Source organism: Nanorana parkeri, unplaced genomic scaffold, assembly GCF_000935625.1.
Source record: "Nanorana parkeri isolate BGI_ZX_2015 unplaced genomic scaffold, ASM93562v1 scaffold59, whole genome shotgun sequence".
Taxonomy (NCBI): Eukaryota; Metazoa; Chordata; class Amphibia; order Anura; family Dicroglossidae; genus Nanorana; species Nanorana parkeri.
This window is the reverse complement of record NW_017306327.1, coordinates 2,731,525-2,753,351: the sequence shown is the minus strand read 5'-3', so window position 1 is coordinate 2,753,351 and position 21,827 is coordinate 2,731,525. Positions and strand designations below refer to the sequence as shown.

At 41.8% G+C, this 21,827-nt stretch overlaps 1 protein-coding gene across 1 annotated transcript in view; it reads right to left on the bottom strand.

Moving 5' to 3' along the window:
* WDFY3 (WD repeat and FYVE domain containing 3) overlaps positions 1–21,827 on the bottom strand; it is a 195,553-nt gene that overhangs the window by 117,006 nt on the left and 56,720 nt on the right. The window contains exons 8-13 of the mRNA XM_018576192.1: positions 20,155–20,321; positions 19,099–19,566; positions 16,638–16,742; positions 13,365–13,558; positions 10,061–10,518; positions 875–958 (exon numbers count right to left, since the gene is read on the bottom strand). Of these exons, the coding sequence (XP_018431694.1) occupies positions 875–958; positions 10,061–10,518; positions 13,365–13,558; positions 16,638–16,742; positions 19,099–19,566; positions 20,155–20,321 (1,476 nt within the window). The remainder of the gene's footprint in view (positions 1–874; positions 959–10,060; positions 10,519–13,364; positions 13,559–16,637; positions 16,743–19,098; positions 19,567–20,154; positions 20,322–21,827) is intronic.

Below are 21,827 nucleotides of genomic sequence, written 5' to 3'. Positions count from 1 at the left end.
AATGGTTGCCGTTACACAATCATCCTGAAGTAAGCGTTCCAACTCTATACACAACCTTGGGGGGCTGCTCCTCATAAGACTCTGGTGTTCCCATCACGTACATAAAAGATATTAAAAAAACAGAGCGCCGACACCATGTGTAAAATCTTTTTAATAAGTAATAAAAAATGGTTATAGGTACTCACAAGCTTAAAATTTCATCACGCTTGTCAAAGAAGTCACAAGGTCAGTATCTGCATATAAAAAAACGGTCACATAAAAAACTGCCTCCGGTCACGCGTAAATCCAACTTAAAGCAGCCGTTGATTTCGATGTGACCAGAGGCAGCTTTTTATACGTAGTCGGAGCGGAATACTCCATAGATACCGACTTTATGACTTCTTTGACAAGTGTGATGAAATTTTAAATTTGTGAGTACCTATAACCAATTTTTATTACTTATCAAAAAGATTTTACACATGGAGGCGGACTCTGTCTTTTATATACTTTTATTTGTTTTGGAAGATATATTGGTTATTATCTAATGTGATCCTACACTAGATAGAATCTGTATCAAAAGTAATGCCTTGCTTGCCTATTGCTTCTTCCAAATTTTACCTCTTATGTTTCTGAGAGATGAAGAAATAAAACCATTGGGTAAATCTAAACGCTACCAATAACCAGTTAGTTTAAAATTGACTGTCCTGACTACTTTTACATGCTCAAATCTGAATTATATCAGCTATGAAATCAACTCTTTGTTTAAAGAAAACCACCAACATTAAGCCTAGATATCAGACCTATGCATGAATCACAGCACATTTCTACTCATATAATTACATTGTACTGATTCATTAACTCCATGGATGAATAAGAAAGCCTTATAAAGCAGTACCTTTTCCTGGAAAGAGCTGGAGTCCCCCAAGGTGAAGGGAGAGTGGTCTCATTTGTCAAGCAAGGCGGGATCTGTTCTGCACGACTGCAGATGTGGACAGACACAGAACAGGACAGAAAAGTTAGAAAGACTAGTGGGGAAAGCATTTGTTAGTTGCAGAGAATAAAGAACAGAATTCTAGCAATATAAAGAACAGGCAAAAGACGTAGATGAACACATAGGGTGGCATGTGATGGACCTTCATTAGGCCAGAAAACAAGCAAGAAAAACACTAATGAACACAAACATTTTGCTATATAAAAAAAAAAATTAAATTTAAATAAACTGGTGTACGCTAAACAAAACAAAAAAGGACTGCATGCCTTACTTTTCTTGAGCGCAGCAGGATTGAGGCGGTACAACCGCCTTGCACCCCCCTGTGCCCTTAGAACTCACACATTTGTGACATTTCATAAAACTTTTTAAAAAAAATGAGCAGTTTAAGCACATCGACACTGTGTCGGGGACTGCATACCAGCCGCTGTGCTTCCTGGTATGCAGTGATGTGAATGGACCCTTAATCTACAATCAGCTATAGACAAAGTGATGTAACCCAAAAATGTATATTTATTAAGCCCAATAATAGGCAGTTGGTGCCCTAAAGCAACATTCGTGAAATCAGATATTTTTTTGTTTTATTTATTAATCGTTGCCCTTCCTATATCATCACTATTCTCTGAAGTACCAAAATGTGATTCATTCACCAAGTAGAAAGAAAATTCAGCCTACATGGTTACCCAGCATTAGTGCTACCCCAATTACTGCTGTCACTTACTGGTGGGCAGTAAAGATGTCACAACAGATCATCTCTCAAGATTTAGTGCTGCACAACCTTCATTTTCTATCAAAAGAGACTATGCCTGAGCCTGATTAAATTATTCTTACACAAAGTCCATCTGAGGCTGCTTGCCTGGAACACAAAATTGATAACATACATTGAGAAACTGCTTTCCTTACAAACTTAACCTGCATTGCACTTATTGCAAAGCTAGCAAAATAATTCTACTGATCAGATTAACCAGATATTATTGAGAAAAAAAAAGCCAACAGTGCTTTCCTAAATTAATGCTTTTAACATGCCGATGCTTATCTTTAGCCATTTCAATAAATTTATATTTTTGATGCCCAATTATGTTGTGAAATTATTTTTAAGACCTGTGAATTCCACTGCTTTGCATGTGAAATCACTTGCAGTTTCCCTTATTGGCATCAAGGCAATTGAGTGCTGTCCATAATAGTTTAGTTGCACTAACGGCTACATTTTCAGGACAAGCTTTTAGGCCGTTCCCTTCTTTTCCAAGCAGTACCGGCATCCAATGCAGGCAGCCAGGGAATGTATAAGGTCAACGTGTGCAGCTTCTGTGATACAGAACCACCAGCATGCCCCCCACTCACATCCATGTTCTATTTACAGACCATGTAGCGCAGGGGTGCCCAGTAGGTAGATCGTGATCTACCAGTAGCTCTCAAAGCTGATGCTGGTAGATCACGAAGGGTGTGAATGGTAGCCCCTTTATTCCATTTTTGTATATTTATTTCGCTCATGATTACCTATTAGCCTGAGTCTGCTGAGCCAAGCTCCCTGACACCTTTCTGGTGGATACTGGTGGTTGAAGTGCTATGTATTACATCAAAGAATATTAGTTTACACAGCCTGCTGCACTGCACTGTTTGCAACATACAGCAAGGTGAGCCAGGAGAGAGAGCAAGGAGAGACAGCCGGAAGAGAGAGCAAGGGAGGGTTTTTTTTCGTTGGTAGATCTTATGTAGCTCGTCATTTGAAAAGTAGATCTTAACACAAAAAATTGTGGTCACCCCTGATGTAGCGGGTGGGCAGACCATGGCCATTGCCTTTTCCCAACTCGCCTTTGTAAAAATACTTATACTGCCCCTCTACAGATTGGTAGCAGCCAATGTTTGACTAAAAACTGGTCAGCAAAAGGTAAATAATGACATTTTTAAAAGAACCACAAGTTCGGCTGCATTTAATAACATTTTCTAGATTGATGCATTTAGAACAACTGCCGTCATTAACACAAAAAAAAAAAAACTAACAGCCTTTAACCAGTTGACATCCGCGGTGTTAAACCCCCTTCCCATCCAGGCCATTTTTCAGTATTCAAAACTAACAGCCTTTAAACAAGTACACCTGTAACAGGAGAATGTAAATACTTCCCTTTCTCGCTGTCAATGCCATAAGAAAGACACTGTGAAATTCTCCCCTAAAGTCTGCTGGGAAACCAACACTTTCAGGAGAATCAATCTCCATGATCCCTTGCAGCGCTCAGTGCTTCCTCCTGCCGACCTCTCCTTCACTACTGTATCCTGTAGTGATGAAAGGATGAGGAGGAACGGATGAGCACTGCAGGGGACCAAGGAGATCAACATTTCTAAGCGTTTATTTCCTATGGGACTGTAGGGGAGGATTTCTTTTGACCGGAACAGTATACTGGCAGCAGAAGGTATTTCTTCATGTCTGCATTCCGTTTTGATATTTATTTATTTTTACTGGCAGGGCTTAAGTACTTTGTTGCAAAAAATTGAAGATCAGTTCCAGGCAACAAAAGAAGTTAGAGAGGTATAAATGCTATCCAGTAAAAATGAACTCCCATCACAGATTTACTGAGTGTACTTTCTGAAGCATGTGCTAGGAGCTTCCTTTTGTGGTGCATTCTGTATAGCCAATCACATTCAAAGCTAATCTGATTATTGGTTGCCTTGTGAAACATCGGTCCTCATCTCTTTTTCTGCAGTCTCTGTTCTAAATGAATGCAAAGTGCCGGGGGTGCTTGCATATCTAGGAATAGTACAAACAAAAAAAAAGTTTCCCAGCACGCTTACCAGCTAGCCTGCAAGACATTTTTTTTTCACTGTCTTACTATTACGGTTAAAAACAGACAAAAACAAACCGAGCATCAGAATGGGAAAGACAGGTGATTGAAGTGACTTTGAACATGGCATGGTTTTTCGTGCCAGACGAGCTGGTCTGAGTATTTCAGCAACTGCTGATCTACTGGGATTTTCATACACAACCATCTCTCGGGTTTACAGAGAATGTACTGAAAAAGAGAAAATATCCAGTGAGCGGCAGCTCTCTGGGCAAGAATACCTTGTTGATGCCAGAGGTCAGAGGAGAATGGCCAGACTGGTTCAAGCTGATAGAAAGACAACAGTAACTCACATAACCACTCGTTACATCGGAGATATGCAGAAGAGCATCTCTGAACACACAACACATTGAACCTTGAAGCAGATGGGCTACAGCCACAGAAGACCACACCGAGTGCCACTTCTGTCAGCTAAGAACAGGAAACTGAGGCTACAGTTTACAAGGGCTCACCAAAATTGTAAAATACAAGATTGGAAAAACATTGCCTGGTCGTATGCTTCTTGAAAGCCCGTACGATCTGCCCACCTTGGACGGGCAGATCGTACCTGCGATCATCAAAAGCCCGCCCCGCTGAGGGGCGGGCTTCCGATGACGGCAATGCAGAACGGGCAGTGTGCGCGTGCACACACCGGCCCGTTCCGCAGCTATCGGGCGAGCAGGCTAGAAACCCGCCGAGAATCGTACGATTCTAGGCGGGTTTTCGAACATGTTGGCTCGACAAAAGACGTGCGACCGTACGTCTTAGTCGCACGTCTTAGTTCACACTGCTCGATTCTCGTACGATCGCGGGATTTCGCCCGATTCTCGTACGAGAATCGAGCAGTGTATGGGCACCTTAAGGCTCCATTCACATGGGCCTTTAGGCTGCAGCTGGGGATTTCTGTGGCAAGAACCACAGGTGTGCCCATTACAGATGCAATCTCTGTGCCCGTACACGTTAGTGACAGGCTGACAGCAGCAACATCGGTCAGTGGTAGTCCACATGTAATCGTACATGGTACAATTACATGCAGTTCAAGATAGACGATTATCCCTGAATGCAAACTGTCTGCATCAAGGGACAATCATCTATCCCGAACTGCATGTAATTGTACTGTGAATGTTTACATGCGGACTGCCGCTGCCAGCTTGTCATTATCCTGAACGGGCACAGTGGCTGCATCTGTGTGGATGCACCAGGGATTCCTGTCACAAGAATCCGTAGGTTCTTGCCACAGGAATCCTCAGCCATCCAATGTGAGTATAGCCTAAGAATGCCGGGTATTTCCAGATAAGCCACACTGTACATAAAGCAGGACTCCTGGCTAACAGTCAAATTACATATACAACTCCTTATAACTCAGGCCTTCTATCCCTTTAATTTTGTAGCCCTTCTCTGAACTCTCTCCAGTTCCAGGAGGTCCCTCCTGAGAGTTGGTGACCAGAAATGTACCACATACTCAAGATGAGGCGGAACCACTGATTTATTAGGTGGAAGTATTACTCTTTGATCCGTTGCTACAATTCATTTTATAGCCGGCTCCATGCTCCCTCGTCACTTGGGGAGGGGAGAGAGAGCAAATGCACCTACCGTAAGTTAACAGTGCGGGAGGTGCATTGTGTTGCCATTCAATTGAATGGCACCCCAAATGCACCTCACGCCCACAATTCAAACAACCATGCCGCAACATGCGGTACCACAATACTGTGCATTGCAGTTGAAAAAAGTAGTGCACTTTTTTCCACTGCAACACAATGCACGACTTTGCAGTACCACGCGGCATGATGCGATCAAATGAATGGCGACGCAACTGTCACACTAATGCACAGTAGGTGTGTTGCGTGGTACCTTGCATTAATCGCACAGAACAGTGCGTGAACAGGCCCTTAATGACTTCAAGAGGTGTTAGGTTGACATTGCCGACACAGCTACAGTTTTCCCATAGCAGCAAGTTACATTTGACATTTTTTAATGGGTACAATAATGTTTTAATACTCTGCTGTCCAATGCGATATCTTCCAGAAGTCTATACTTCCATCATGTAAGCTCAAAATCCATTAGCTGACAGTATGATATGTGGTATTTCTGTTCTGTTCTGGTCTGGACAGAATCGGGACATTGTGTGAACAAGCCCTCAGGAAGCACTGTTTTTCTAAGAAAAGGCCACAGACAGCATAGTGGAATTTGCATAATGGGTCAGTCCACCCAAAACTAATAATATTTCAGCTTTGGGTAGAAGGCAACTGTTTACTTTAAACCAAGCTTGTTCCAAATATATGTACAACCTTGGCTAAACCTTCCCTTTCACCTTGAGAAGAGGGGAAGAGATGTGAAACGCACGTGCCTATTTTTTGCTGGACCACACACACAAAAACAGGACCTGGAACTACAAATGACAGGCAGACGTCTGCCACACATTGTACAACAGTTAAAAATTAAACAGTTAAAAATATTAAATTAGGAATATAGGCAAAATCGAAAAAGACATGTATGATACAATCTGTCAATAGCCTCAACCCTGTAACATAGTTGTATTACCAGTTGATTCGGCCAGGCAATGTGCTATTTCTCCACACCCTTTAACAAGCCAAGCTGTCCAGCAAGGTCGGCATTGAAGTCAGGACAAGCCATTTAACACTATGAGGTGCGCTTACAATAGTCAGCCTTTACTTATATGGGTTGATCTTATTTCTTTTGTATAAAAAAAATAAAAAAAACTGCTGCAGTAATGGTTTAAAAAGCTGGAGTTGGGCTTTAATTTTGTTTTTGCCTTAGGTAAAGCAGAAGTAAACCAAGCCATATGTTTGAGCTATAACTTATTACCCAGCAATTTTTTTTAGGAAATATTACCTATAGTCATATTTACCAGTCTTAATTAACACTAAACTCTTCAGGCCATGCCAAGCCCTCTGTTCCCCAAGGTAGCCCCATCTTTCATAAGCCAAAGAAGAAAAGTGCAGGGTCTCTTCCTCAAAACAATAATATGTTGCTTTGAGGAGACATCACCAGTACTCATACTTAGTGCTAGTGACTTCTCCATTGTTCTTATGTGGATCTACACAGCGCCATCTATGGTTGTCACTACAAGCACTGGCATATTGACCTGATCATAGTACTGTATGGAGTGCAGCTGGTATCTACATTTTTCTATTTTTCATAAGCCGACTTCTTTTCCAGACAGCCTCATCTTCCCCCAGCCAAGGTAAACAAAATCTCATGCATGCACTACCCGCTGCACGGACGTCAGATTAGTCATTGACTCCTATCAACAAGAGGAAGTTTAGCTGCCAGAGGAGGAGCAGGACGTCACCCTGTCACAGTGTACTGCGCATGCGCACTTTCATCATTGGTCCCAGAAGACCGATGATGAATGTGCGCTTGCGCAGTTTAATTTTACCCTGAACATCTGCACCCCAGAGGTGGTTCTTAAACTTTTTGTGGGGGCTGCAGTGCGCAAAACATAAAGATCAAAAGGTGGGATAACATTTTATCGAAACGCATTTGGTGATTTCACTAACGCTGAAAGTCCTACTAAAACTACAAGTACATCTAAGGCCTTGTTTACACCAAATGCAGAGCAGATCTGCATGAGTTTCTGCACACGCAGTGCAGTGGGTTGTGACGCGTTTGGATGCGTTCCAGGTAAAAAAACTAAATTTTTTTTGTTTAAAATGGGCTTTCGGTGCGTTCCAGGCGTTTGCATGCGTTCCAGAGCAGGTAAAATAGGGCCTGCTGCAGTTTTTTTACCTGCTCTGGAACTGAACGCTGCGATGTGAACTGGAGCTAAAAATACCATTGGAATACATTGGACGCAGTTTTGCTCCGGTCTGTAACTGCTCTGCACCTGCTCCGCGCTTGGTGTAAACAAGACCCCTAAGACCCCATTCACACAAGATCTGTTGCCATCTGTTTTTCAACGCATGCCAACACAAGGACATCTGAAAATGAATGGGTGTGAATGGTAGTAGTTCACACCAGGGCCTTGCATTGTCCTCCGCTAAAATAAAAAATAAAAAGCAGAGAAGGCTCCAATTTTTTCAGTGAATGCAACAGATTGGTACGAACGTGTCAACACAATGCAGAAACAATACCATATATAGCTTAGTGTAAAAAAACAAAACAAACATTAAAAAATCCCCCCCCACCCAAACGCAACACCACACAACGGATTTTAATGCACTAAGCAAACTCAAGTCAACGTACCTCTGTTGACTTATGTTTTTGGCTCTGGTATGAACGCACCCCAAGAATACCCGGTTAATAGGGTGACAACACTGCTGCACAATGTTACTGCAAAATAAGTAGCGTCGCCACCCTGTTAAAAGCTGTGGAGAAATAACGGATGTACTGGCAGGATCAACAGGTAATAAACCTATGTTACAGGGAGAACTTAGAAAAACAAAGACTGATGTGTTAATGCTACTGGCAAACTGCATTATATTTGTCATTTCTTTTATTCCACTTTAAAGTCTATAAAATACCTGATCAAGAACTTGACAGAAATCTTAACACATGGAAACTCTACTTGGATTATTCAGAATTCCAGAATACTAAAGTATTTATAGCACAAGGCTTAGGATACTTTACTTTTACAATCACTCTTTCATGAGACATATTTTGCCTTTTAAAGATCACCTATCAAAAGCCTTCTAAAACAATTTATGCGGAAAACAAATTCAAAGGTTAAAAACAACCCATTTCTCAGCCTTGATATTGCTCCCCATTACTCCTCCAATAACTATTTGCATGCTATGGCATTCTTTGACTTTCAGCAGTGTAACTACTTCTCCTGGAAAAGAAAAGCTTTTATTTTGCCCTCACCGGTAACATTTCTCAGAATCTTCATCAGCCTATATGCAAGCCATACAGTGATTTTACGAAGATTAGTATTCTTCCACAAGCCCTGCAGTCAATTAGATTGTTGAATTATATACACTAATCTAGAAGTCAGTTTAGCCTAACCTCCCAATGATCTGCATCTATGTATGTATGCTCAAATGGAAATGTTAGATGGCTATTCTTTCAAAAGAAATTGGAAATGTAGAACACAAAGAAATGGAAAATAAAAATGAACCTAATAAAGCAGTCATAATTATCCAGCCTGCCTAATGCATCTAACAACTCAATCTGGTACATTAGGCAGGTTGGAGGTGCAGCTGTTTTTAATTGTGTTTGTTAAAGGGCATCTCTCCCTCATGTACACATAGAACCCACAAGCTGATGACATGTACTGTAGAGAAACAGCCAAACTATTTGGACAGCAGTAAAGATCCTGCAGGAGAACGAACCTTGACACATTTCACCTAATATTAATCTTTTTTTTTCTTCTTTTGGATGGAGCCATTTTTTAAAGGAAACCTGTACTCAGGAAATATGGAGACTGCCATTGCTGACCTCTCCTGGCATCATTCTGACGTAAAGTGTATCTAAACCCAAAAGTATACAATTTTACAGCTTACCAGTTCTTAGGTGTGGTAGCTGGATTTTTTGTTCAGGTTTTATTTACCTTGTGATCCTGCCAGGAACTCATTTGCCTAGGGTGACAACACACACTCATACTGTATCTATGGAGCAGTATTGTCGCGGGTATTCGGACCACAGACCCCCCCTTATCTCCATAACAAAGGGGAGTATGTTCTGTAGTTCACAGAGAAGAATTGGGCAAGAATGATAAATGATATTACTGCCACTAGATTTTCCTGGCCATCATCAATCAACCCACTTCCTCCAAGCCCTGGTCCACCTCTAGCCAGTTACTGGACAGTAAAAGGAGAAGCAGCCCAGTGATGAGCTCATCATCATTCTGCTCTCTCCTCCCATAAGCATGCTTCTCGTTAGCACAGTTCCTTGTGCTGTCTCTTCCTCGAACATTCTGAGTCCTGCTATACAGGAACTGCACAATGTTGACACCAGATCCACATCAGGTACTTACACTGCTTGCATTTAAAAAACAAAAACCCCCAAAACACCTAATGATGTATTAATGATTACAGAGTGCACTCATTTATGTATTTTAAATCTGCATGAAGTTCAGTATCAAGCTTAAGAATACTTGCTCCTGTACAATACTTTACAAAGAACTGAAGCCAGGGATGATCAGGCAACTAGCATTTTCAGAAAGAGGCCCCTAATGTTATGGCAGTCCCTATTCTTCTGTTAGTGCAGGTTTCCTTTAATATAATTAGAGATTCTGTCCCGCATCTATTTACTGTACTGTAGATTAGATCAGTAATAAAGACATAAAACACAGAGACAAAAATGTAAAAAGTTAACATACCTGTCAAAAGAGTCTGTGACTACTTTATAGAGATATACAAAGAGTTTGCTGCAGTGCCTAAGAACAGGACACACGGAGTCCAAGTGCACCAGGTCCTCCTCTAGCAGTCTCTGAAATGGCTGATTGTTGGAAGGGAAGACGTTTGACGGTTTGATTTTCCGGGATTCTGCAAAGCAGCCAAGCAGCCGAATGGCATCGGCCAGTTTTTCATACTGGATCTCAGTTTTAAAGAAATGAGAGTTTGCAGGCTCATAACGCATGGCTGCTGTCAGTGTGCAGAAAACGGTGTGTAAAAGTTCAAAGACCTGGTTCTGGTTCACTTTTTCCCATCCGTTCCTTGGTGGACAGCTCAGAGATTTCTCCATCGCGACCAACAGGGAAGTGACATATACAAATCCTCCAACTTTCCTGAAAACGGTCCTTGTTCGGTGACTCTCTCTCAGAACTATTAAAAGGGCCTGCAAACCATAAAAGACGTAACATAATTCAGTAAACCTGTCAAGGCCTAGGTATGTAAATGTTCAATGGCATCAGTATAGTAAATAAATAAAAAATTATAAAAAACTTGTTTTGTTTCTGATGTTAAATCTGCTGTTCCTGAGTCCGATCTCCTGAGACGGGAGCACTAATCAGGTGACTCCGTAAGCTAAACTGCCTCAGCATCAAAGGCTATAGCTAATTATTCAGGCATGAGGAAGCAATTGGTGGTCATTAAAATTGTATGCCATAAGTTTTGCATCAGATATACACATAATATTGATTAATACTTCCAACATGGAGTAGCTCGCATCCTGATCTGCTCAAGGTACATCACTCAAATGCTTGGGTCACTTGTAAATGGCTGGATCTTGAGAGACTGCCACCTATAATAAGATTTGGTTGAAACGTTTGCAGAGTATAAAATGGGCCTGAAGCAAAAAAAGAAGCAGGGGGGCAAAGGACTAGCCACCAGTATCACCTATAGGCTACCTGCAGCTGATATTTTCACTCATTATTGACTTACCATGTGAAGGACCCCATCTTAATAGAGGCAGGGCTTTGCTTCCTCATCTCAGAGCTGATCATCCCAGCCACCCCCCTCCCTTTCCCCAGTGATCTATTGTTTTCACGACTGGAGGGGTTGTATTTAAGCAACATGAGATGTGCAGGGAGCACAGATCCACAGAAATAATGAAGAGGAGCAGGGAGATCTTTGCACTGCAGGTGATCAAGTTACAGCTTTTTCTCCAGCAAGGAAAACAGCAAACAAGACAGTGGTCATATTACCAAATCATGTGAGACTGGCAGCCAAAAGCAGAAGTGCCTTTGACCCAACGCTGTAGATATATACAGTGAGTAAAATAATTATTTGATCCCCTGCAGATGTTGTAGGTTTGCCCACTTACAAAGAGCTGAAATGTCTATAATTTTTATCATAGCGGTATTTTAACCCTTTCGCTGCCACCACCGTAAGGCATACGGCGGAACAAAACTGTTCCCCAGCTGGCCAGGCCAGTATGCCTTACGGCGCTGGCATTTACAGTTCTGCTATAAGCTCATTAACTTATACCAGAACTGTTCCCCAGACAGTCCTCTTTAAATTAATAGCGGTCATCAGTGGCTGACAAGCCGCTGATGACAGCTATTAACAGAAATTCAGGGCGCTGCCAAAACACCACTGGCATGTGGACGCCGGCATGTTCAGCCTCTCATCCAGGCAGGGATCTGCGACTCCATGGATCCGCGCTGCTCTCCCCCGCTTGTAGGGGCTCTGGCAGCGGGGATCCGAATCAAAATGTCCGGCAGGCGGGGAGGGTGAACGAGTGGCAGCTGGCGGGGAGGAGGAGAGAAGCCGCAGCTTTCAGGATGGCCGAGCAGTGGGGAGATCAGAGCCGCTGTCATCCTGTCAGTTTCAGGATATCGGCTCTGTGCGTGGCCGAACGGAGGATCGGTAAATATCATTGATATTTACCAGTCCTCTGTGTGCAGAGCAAACACCGGATTAATCTGATCACTCCAGTGTTTGTAAATAACTGGGGACACATAGTATTGTGTCCCCAGTTGTGAATGTCTCCAGTAGTGATTTACATCACTTCCTGTTCATTGATTAATTTATGAATGGGGAGTAGCACTCACTACAGAGGCTTCTCTGCCATTCGGAAACTGCTTGATAGTAAAATATACTTGATAGCAAAATACTTTTCATTCAGTTTCTGAATGAACGGGAAGCCTCTGTACTGAGTGCTTTGCATTCATCGAGTGCTGAGGCTGCAGAAAAATAAATTGAGGACTCTGTGTCCTCAATTTATTTTTCTATTTCAAAAGGGAAATGTCAGGGGACTGTTTAGACCCCTAATATTTTCCCGAAGCGCCCCCCACCCCCCCCCAACGTCCTTTGACAGCTCTTTGGACTTGCCCATGGTGGTGAGGTTTGAATGGAAGAAAGAGATTCTGTAGGCAGGAGTCTTTTATATCCATAATGAGTTGTCATTAGGAGAATCTTCTTAAAATGACAGGACTAATCTGTGTACCACATAGCCAGTCTGTGGGAGCCAGAATTATTGTTGGTTGGCAGGGGGTCAAATACTTATTTTACTCACTGAACTGGAACTCAATTTATAACATTTGTATCATGTGTTTTTTCAGAATGTTTGGTTGATATTCTGTCTCTACCATTTAAAATACACCTCTGATACAAATTATACACCTTTCATTTGTTTGTAAGTGGGCAAACTTACAAAATCTGCAGGGGATCAAATCATTATTTTCCTTCCTGTAGCTATGAGGCTCAAGGCACTGAAGTGTCTAGGCAAAGGAATGACACCGTTACTTTTTTAAGAGCCGTTTAAAACAACGTAAATCTCATTTAGGGAAAATTTTAGATGTCCCTCTAAGATATGAAGACTACACTTTTTCTGTTCAGGGCCACATTAATATTCCACAAATATACACTGCCAGTAGGTCAATTTAAAATTACAGAAGTTATATTAACAAAAATGCTTTGTCAGTTTAACAAATTTATAACCAATTAAAAAAATGTATGCACAAATCATAAAAAATACCAAAATATATTTATAGACCGTTACTTATAAACAATGTAACAAAAATGATCAGAGGGAACCAGTTTAGCTCATTTATTGAAATGTGAAATAAAGCGTGATTGCAAGTTATCATACAACCTAGCAAGATGGGACCGAAGTGAGAGAACTAGTCATACTTTCTGTGAATATCACCATCTGTTATCTGTTAAATGGAAAATTGTTTTTTATTCTGCTCAAAAAAAGAAAATGCTAAGAATTCCATTTACAGCCGGTAAATAACTCACCCGAAGAATGTCTGTCTTGAGCTGCAGCTCCGTTGGTGGAGCAGAGTGCATCAGTCCTAAAAGGGTCCCCATGTCATCATCTCCACTTGGGGATAACATTAATTGCTGGATCACCATGAGGGCATGCTCTCTGCATTGGGGGTACTTGACTATGTTGTGGACACATCTTGCGCCTCCAAATTCTCTGAAGACACCTATGTATAGCAAACACAAATCATTCTAAAAAATATATTGGGGTTTTCCATTTCAAATTGCAAAAAAAGGGGCCACAAATTTGTCACATGTTTTGTTGAGGTCCTCAATGCTCTGAAAGTGGACCTATCAATGAAATTGAATACGACACGTCAGCATTAAAAAAATCACATTAGTCTGAGTGAAAGTCAGTATGACACAGACAGAGCCAGCTGTGCCCGCCCCCTCCCCGTTCTTTCCTCCACTAAGCGCTGGAGGATGAGAGTGGAGGGGGGAATCCCTGTGGGGAGCGGTGACTGACAGTCGCCGCTCACTGCAGGGAGGCGATCGGGAAGTGAGCAGGTTGGTGCATGTTTCTGCTCACTTCCCGATCAATAGAGCCGACCTGCCACAGCTTCTTTGTCACACGTCGGCTCTAATTATGAGGATGAGTGGAAATCACTCACCTAATAGATCTCCTTTAACCGAGTCTTAAATGTCATACAAAAGATAATAGAAATATTATAAATCTTTACTTTTAAGGGGGATTTGGACACTCAACTTCTCCTTTATGTTACAATATATAGTGATACAGTAAAAGTTGACTTATGTTGGGAAATAAGGGAATGTAGACATGACGAATAGCGCTGTTCTTGTTCATCATCTTTGGATTTGTATTGATAAGTCTGTAGTAGTCACACAGAAGTTATGCTATGTGAATGAGAACATAGAGCAAATATAAAGTAGGTGTTATCCCCAATTTGTCTGCAAAAGTGAAACTACACTTTAAAATGTGGCTCCACTTTTGTAGCCAACTTGAGATTACACTTTATATGTGTTACATTGCTGCTTACTTTCCAACTGCTCTTTTTGGAAAACTCCAAAAACAGATGTTTTGGCCTGATGTGTAATGTTAAGGGGTCTGGGGTGCTAAAGTTTTCCTTAATTAACCCTCTCTGTGCTGTGCTGGTAGATTTCATCATCAGTTGTAGACTAGATTTGAACTCAGTCTATCCTTACAAAGCACTGAAGATCTCAGGGCTTGTGTCCTGCATTGTATGTCAATGAGAGGAAACTGAAGCTGTCCTAGTTTGTCCCCCTCGACCTTCACTTTTAAATTGTTCACAATAGCTTGCAGTCTGCCCAAAGGCCTGCTCCAAAGAAACAACTAGAAAAGGTAATATACAGTGTCTGTATGTATGTATGTATGTATGTATGTATGTATGTATTGGCTGCCAACTGGTGGTGCGCGAGAAAATTTTGGTGGTCCCCGGGCCCCTCTGATGCCGTGCAGGCTGGGCCATCATTGAAACAGCATGGAGGCTCCAGGGCTGCCTCTCACTGACTCAGGCAGCGGCTTTCCGTACAGTGGGCGCTCTGCAAGAGGCGGTGCATCTCGTCAGTACCCGGACTGAGCAGGCTGCAGGACATAGAAAAAGTGGGGAGAAGCCAGGTAATAGTGGCTCAGTGTGGGGGAAGGGAAGGTACAGGGGTGGTTGGTGGCAGTGCTGAAGCTAAGGGGGGCATTCGATAGGGGACAAAAAATATTATTACTGGGCTGGGGCAGGTGGCACCGCTCCCTGCCTCCACCAGCACTGCATTTAAAAAAAAAAATTTGATTCATATAAGTGGTCCGGAGGATTCAAAATGATGAATTTAGTGGTCCATGAGGTCCCAAAGGTTAGCGACCGCTGATAGAGGAATTTGCTTAAATTGGACTCCAAAAAGGGTTAATAGAGCTAGGGCAACTGTTTGGGAGGGGCTAGACACAAAAAACATAAGCAAACATTCGCTAAATCTCATTCGCTGTGGTGTGCTCTTGCTATTCATAGTGATTGATTCCCCAAGGCCTGACAACATGCTTTAATTAAAAGGAAGCTGTTACATAGTGGCATGATTAACTGCAGTATAACTAGTATCGAGTTGCTGTGAAGCCTTTTACTCCTGAGACATTCTTATCAACCAAAGCTCAAATGAATCCACTGCTGTTGGCTACTTCTCGTCAATACTTCTGTTTGGACAAGAATACTGACAGTCAAGATAAGTTCTCACTTAAATTCCACTTCTGTGTCTAAAAGCATGCAGTAAAACATACAAGCAATGCCCAAGTATATGAATCAAATGTCTAGGAATACAAATACTGGAAAAAAAAATCATAATTTAAAGAGATCCAATCAATTTGATATCTGAAGATATATATTTATTTTTAAAAAGACCTCCTATTTAGAATTCTGGTGACAGCAATGCAAAAGTACTGACCATAATATACAAATATAAACAGTAATATAATGACTTTTTGACATATTTAAAGGGCAACATCACTTTCATTAAAAATATAACAAATAATTACTACAACAGCTATTTTAGGGTCAATTCGCTAAAACTGGAAATGAGCCCAACAGCTGATGCCAATTACAACCATTGAGACTTAACCTTTCACCTTATAGAAACATTCAGGGCAGGTTCACACCATTTTCCGGACCAGATCTGGACCTGCCCGCAGCTCCAGTGCATTCCAGCATTGCCTGCAGTATTTTTCTGGTCTTGTCTGGAACGGACTGTGCTGGTGTAAACAGAGGCCAGAAATTGCATAGGGATACATTAGGATGCATTTTGGGTCCAGAAACAATCTGGTATGGTCTGGAGATGATCTGGATGTGGTGTGAATGAGCACTAAACTATTCTCATTGGTCACTATTGGCAACAACTTATACGTAGGGAAAATTTTCTTTCCTTTCATTTTGATTAATCATTTCCTATTCTTCTGTTTACTAATCATAAAATGTACTATTACTTTTCTTTATTTCAATCTACAGCCAGGTATGAATTTCTAAAACCCTAGTGAATGGAAAACAAATATGGGTCATAAAAATCCTCCCAGCTTCCTGATTGCTCGGGAAGCCGGCTCCATTCTAGCGGAAGTACTGGTATTGGTACTCTGTATTGGCAAGAACCGAAAGATAAATATCGGTACTCGTACTCTATAACGCAAAAAACGCTATTAGGTGCATCCCTAGTGAATATAATCTAGAAATTTAAAATCTCCAACATCTCAAAAAACATTGATACCACCAAAGATCTGTTAAAAGACTGGCTACTTACCAGCATTGGTATTTGATCCTTGCAGCAAAACTGTTAAAGTTTCCATCACCACGAGTGCCAATTGCCTTTGTTCCTCTGATGACTGTATTACAGTTGTACACCCCCCTTAGGAAAACAGGTAAACTTTAGATTAACCAAACAAAACAAAAAAAAGAGTAAAATATGTAGAACAAGTATACTATCCTGACAATAGTCAGTACATTATGTTAAATATGTTTAATTAATGAAAAGGTAGACCCCGGTCTAAACCACAAATGCAGGCAGCACAGTGGCGTAGTCTGGCAGCACAGTAGCGTAGTGGTTAGCCCTTCTGCCTTGCAGCACTGGGGGTCTCTGGTTGGAATCCTGGCCAGGTCACCATCTGCAAAAGGAGTTTGCATGTTCTCCCTGTGGTTGCGTGGGTTTGCTCTGGGTAATCCGGTTTCCTCACACACACCAAAGACATGCTGGTAGGTTAATTGGCTCCTGTCTAAACTTGCCCTCATATATATATATATGCATGTGAGATAGGGACCTTAGATTGTAAGCTCCTTGAGGGCAGGGACTGATGTGAATGTGCACTGTGAATGATAATGTAAAGCTCTGTGTAAATTGTCTGCGCTATATAAATACCTGTTGTAAATAAATAAATGAAGCCTAAAACAACTCCAGCCAAAAGGCAACAAGATAAACATTCATAGCCCATTAAACGATAAAATAAAAAAGCAGGTTTGATACAAAATGTTCTTTTACAATCTGGAGGTCTATCCCTTAGTACTTTTTTGCACCAGAAGATGTCCCTAGTCTGATGGCCAGCATCCTAGGACCTTCTTTCGATGAGGCAGTCTTGGCTGGGGCCTGCCCAGAACATTCTCAATAAGCATCCCAGGTTTAAGTCCAAAATTCTGAACGATGTTATGAAATCTGAAATATTGTTTATATATTTCAATCCCCCCCTTTCCCCGGTCGGGGAGAAAACATGTTAGGGTTGGTGGATTATAGGGACTATGTAGCATGGCTAGTGCTAATAAAGTTGGTTTTATTCACTGAACTCAACAGTGTGCGGCTGCTTTGGCATTTTTTAACCATGGTGCCCTACTTCTGAATACCCTCAGGAACCATGAGAAGAAACTATATGCCTACAGGGCAAGGCTGGCCAATCTCAAGAATGATTAGAGGAGGAGCAACCCGAGGCTTCCCTGAACATACACATGGCTCCAAAATAATGGGAGTTATTTCTGGAATCCTTTACTAAATTCACCCTCTGACCTGGAAGCTTCCCCCCTACTTTCATCTAGAGGGCACATCAGGCTCCACCTAAACCCCCAATCCCTGGGAAAAACCCTAGAATGGTGATTGCAAAACTTCTAAATTAGAGACAAGGTTGCTATTAGGGTTGCACAGATACCAAGTACAGTACCGATACTTTTGAGCTCCAAGACTAGACTAGAGAAAAATTCAAAAATTAGGAGGCAGCTGTCATTTGTAAGGAGCACACGGAGCTCCTGCGATTTGTACATCTCTGTTTAAATACCGAGTATTTGGGCGAGTACTCGTACTTGCCCAAATGCTCCAATACCTTTCCCGATACTAGAACTTCCGGTCAGAGGAAGATTTCCTCTGACTGGCAGTGCCGCGAGGAAAGATGGAGCCGGAAAGCTCCATCTGGCTGGCTTGATGCTGATTGGCCGGGAAGCCGGCTTCCCAGCCAGTGTCGAGCCGGGCAAACAAATCTGTTAATATAGCGACACGACCCCCACCCTGCAGGTACCCAATTCCCCTCACATAGATCCTTAGCATTCAGTTCCTCGGCCAGATCTGCCGTCTCCTGTGTGCACACTGCACAATGCTCACGTGATCAGCGTTCAGCCTGCTACTGTGCAGGATTTCTGAATGAAAGCACTGGGCAGTCTGCGCATGCGCAGTAGCAGGCTGAGCGCCAATCACGTGGGCGCTGTACACAGGAGACGTGGGGAGATCTTGGAGAGCGGTGTCTGCCCACTTGGAGCGCGCTGGCCGAGGGACTGGTACGTTAATGAATGCGATACGGATCTATGTGAGGGGAATTAGGTGTCGGGTCGTGTCACCATATTGTCAGATCTGTTTGGCCGGCCTCAATGCTGATTGGCTGGGAAGCCGGCTTCCCGGCCAATCAGCATCCAGCCGGCTAAACAGAATGGAGTCGGCTTCCCGGGCAATCAAGAAGCCTTACTGGCTTCCTAATTGCCCGGGAAGACGGCTCTATGCTACCGGAAGTGCCGGTATCGGTACTCGGTATCGACAAGTACCGAAATCTATGATTTTGTTTTTATAAATATAAAAACAAAATATAAATATAAAGGGATGCACAAATGCCAGTTATGTAAATAGTACAATGTCCTTATCTGAGCACAAGTGCAGTTTAAAAGGTATAACAACGTATTACAAACAAAAAAGCCTTATTGCATTTTTAAATAATAAAACAAAGTGTTTAGGGTCCTACCTTGATCGATATAGGCTTGGGCTGGGTCTTTCAGCACAGCAGCATATTTGTGCAAAAGATTGACCATGACCTCCAGAAGTCCCACCTCTTTAAAGACATCTTTAAAGATGTGATGGTGTCGTATAAACTTGAGAAGTGTCTTAGTAGCTATGATACTGCAGGAGAATGAAGTGTTGGACTTCAAAAGAATGCTGACACTTATCAATTCTTTGCAAGGAATATAGTTCAAGCTGAACACCAAAAACTCAAGCATCTCAAAGTATTTCACCTGCACATCAGGAAACTTGGTAATCTTTTCTGCAAATTGGGAAAGTGTATGCTGAGGCTCCAGGATAAAGTAATTGGCATTGTCCGACATATAAATATTTGTGATGGAATCCAGGATAATCTGTGCAAGGTAGCAGGTCTTTGCCTTAAGAAATGCATTTTGTAGAACGGAGAAGGCTTGGATGTTCCTCACACTTAAACCTGCAACCAAAACAACAAATAACCTCAAAATCCTAATAAGAAAAATTGTAGTAGAAAAACATGAAAGACTGGGCTGTTTCATACCAAGATGAACATCTGGTACACACAGGCCACAAAAATATTAGTTGAGTGCATCTTCAATTCTTGCTGCCTGATCCCTTATTTTTGATACTTGTCATTACTACTAAACTACATACACAATCTAACCTGCTGCTCCTCTGCTGGACTGGTAAGTCTACACCAACTATTTAGTGAATGTTGCATCTTATTTTTTTTGTTTGCAATACTGCATATGCAACTCTAGCAAACAAAGAAGTCTTGGCAATTATAAAATAAAAAAAAAGTCTAAATGCAGAAAACTGGATGACTGCCAATGCAGAGCAAAACCACCAAAGTGAGATGTAGGGGAATTTAGTATGAACATTACACTATGCGGTACAGCTTTGCCTCTTCAGAAACACATCTCTAATTGTACTTTTATGCATTATCGACTTGGCACCAGGTTTCCATGTAGCTCAAAGTTATTTCCGTAGTACAGAATTTAAGGCTGTTATCATTTGGATAAAATGTAAATGGCAAGTGACTTACCTTTTCCGGCAGGCTGTGGGACAGAAAAGCCTGGCAATAAAAAAGGTGCCCCTGTAGTTAAACCAGCTGGTTTCAGTTCATTGACACCATATGTTGTTAAAGAAGTAATTAGGTTAACCAAGTCCTTTAGCGCATCTTTGGATTCATTCTCTTTAGCTTGCTCTAGCCTACAGGAAAGACAACATAAAAAATTTTCCTCAGTGCTGTATGCATCCAATTTTAGCTAAAAATAGATCATAATATTACTTGATCAGCAATGAAAGACATATGGCGCCTGGGGGAAAGTATACATACACATTTATAGTCGTACTTTTTCAGGTCTACACAAACATGTCGAAATGTCTATGCTAAATGACATTTAAAATGTTAACTTTGTGAAACATTTGGTTTAAACAATTAGTATGCAACTTTAACCAACTCTGAAAATCACATGATAAAGAGATTAGTTTTAAAAACAGCGTTTTATTTTCTTAACATGTGTAGTTTAAAATAATCACAGACTGAAAGGTATAGGTGTTGCTTTTAAAAGCCAAGTCATTGGCTCCCACCATTACGAGCTCTGTAAATGCGCAATGCCCCAGTACAAAAAAAGCTCATGGGTAAAAGGACCTACGGCTAGGTTAACACCACATTATACACGGCAATTCATGTTTTTGTTTCGGATGCTTTTTAGACACACTATAGACACCGTTTAGCAGGACAGAAGCCCAATTAGTAGCTAAATTCCGGTCAGATCTATAAAACTCAAAGAGCTGGAAAAGCACCCCAATCTTCACTGTTAGCAAACTTCTGTAAACCCTGTACAATAGGACTCGCTCACAAAAGGTTGGTCAGCACTAGCAAACCAATCGGCATCTACATTAGTGCACACATGATCACAGAAAGAATGGCTGACAGAATGAGTTGATCTTCAACCCCTTTACAGCTGGAGTAGTGCCTAGACTAGTCTCTTTATTGCGTAACCGCAGTGTAGTCTGTAGAGAAATCTTGGGAGTACATAAGGACCGGTGTCTCTGGGATTTTAGGCTTGTATCGACTGCAATAGGTCATTCAGAATTCAATGACAGGTCATTTTGGCATTTAGCTAACCTTCTCCTGACCTGCTTCATGTGGGCTTTGCATTCTCATAGACTTGTAAGGGGATGCAAAACCTGTTTGAAATGAAGAAAAGCCTGTTGACACCCTAACCTGGCTGTGTGGTCTGGCAAAGGTGTCAGACTGCATCGATTTACTGATTAAACAGTTCAGAAATATGGATTTCAGCCTTGTATTTAGATGTCTGCCTTGAGTTCAGCTTTAAGAAGTGTATTTTCTCATATGATCACAGAAGACTATCTGGAGCAGATCTGCAGACGCGGTACTATGCCTTTGCCGCGATTTGTTTGGAATGGGGCTGTCAATATGTTAGCTGCGTTCGTGCGTTTCCTGACCATATCCAGACCGGACAAAATGTGACATGCAGTATTTTTTCTGTCGTGACCTGAACGGACTGCGCACGTGAGAACTGTAGCCCATAAAACACATAGGGATACATTGGTATGCATTTTTAGTGCAGGAGCGCACGGATCTAGTCAGGACAGAATCTGGACGTCGTGTGAACAAGCCCTAACTGAGATCAATGCTTACAACTTGACACCATATTTCTATTTTAAATGTTTCTGATATACGGTTAG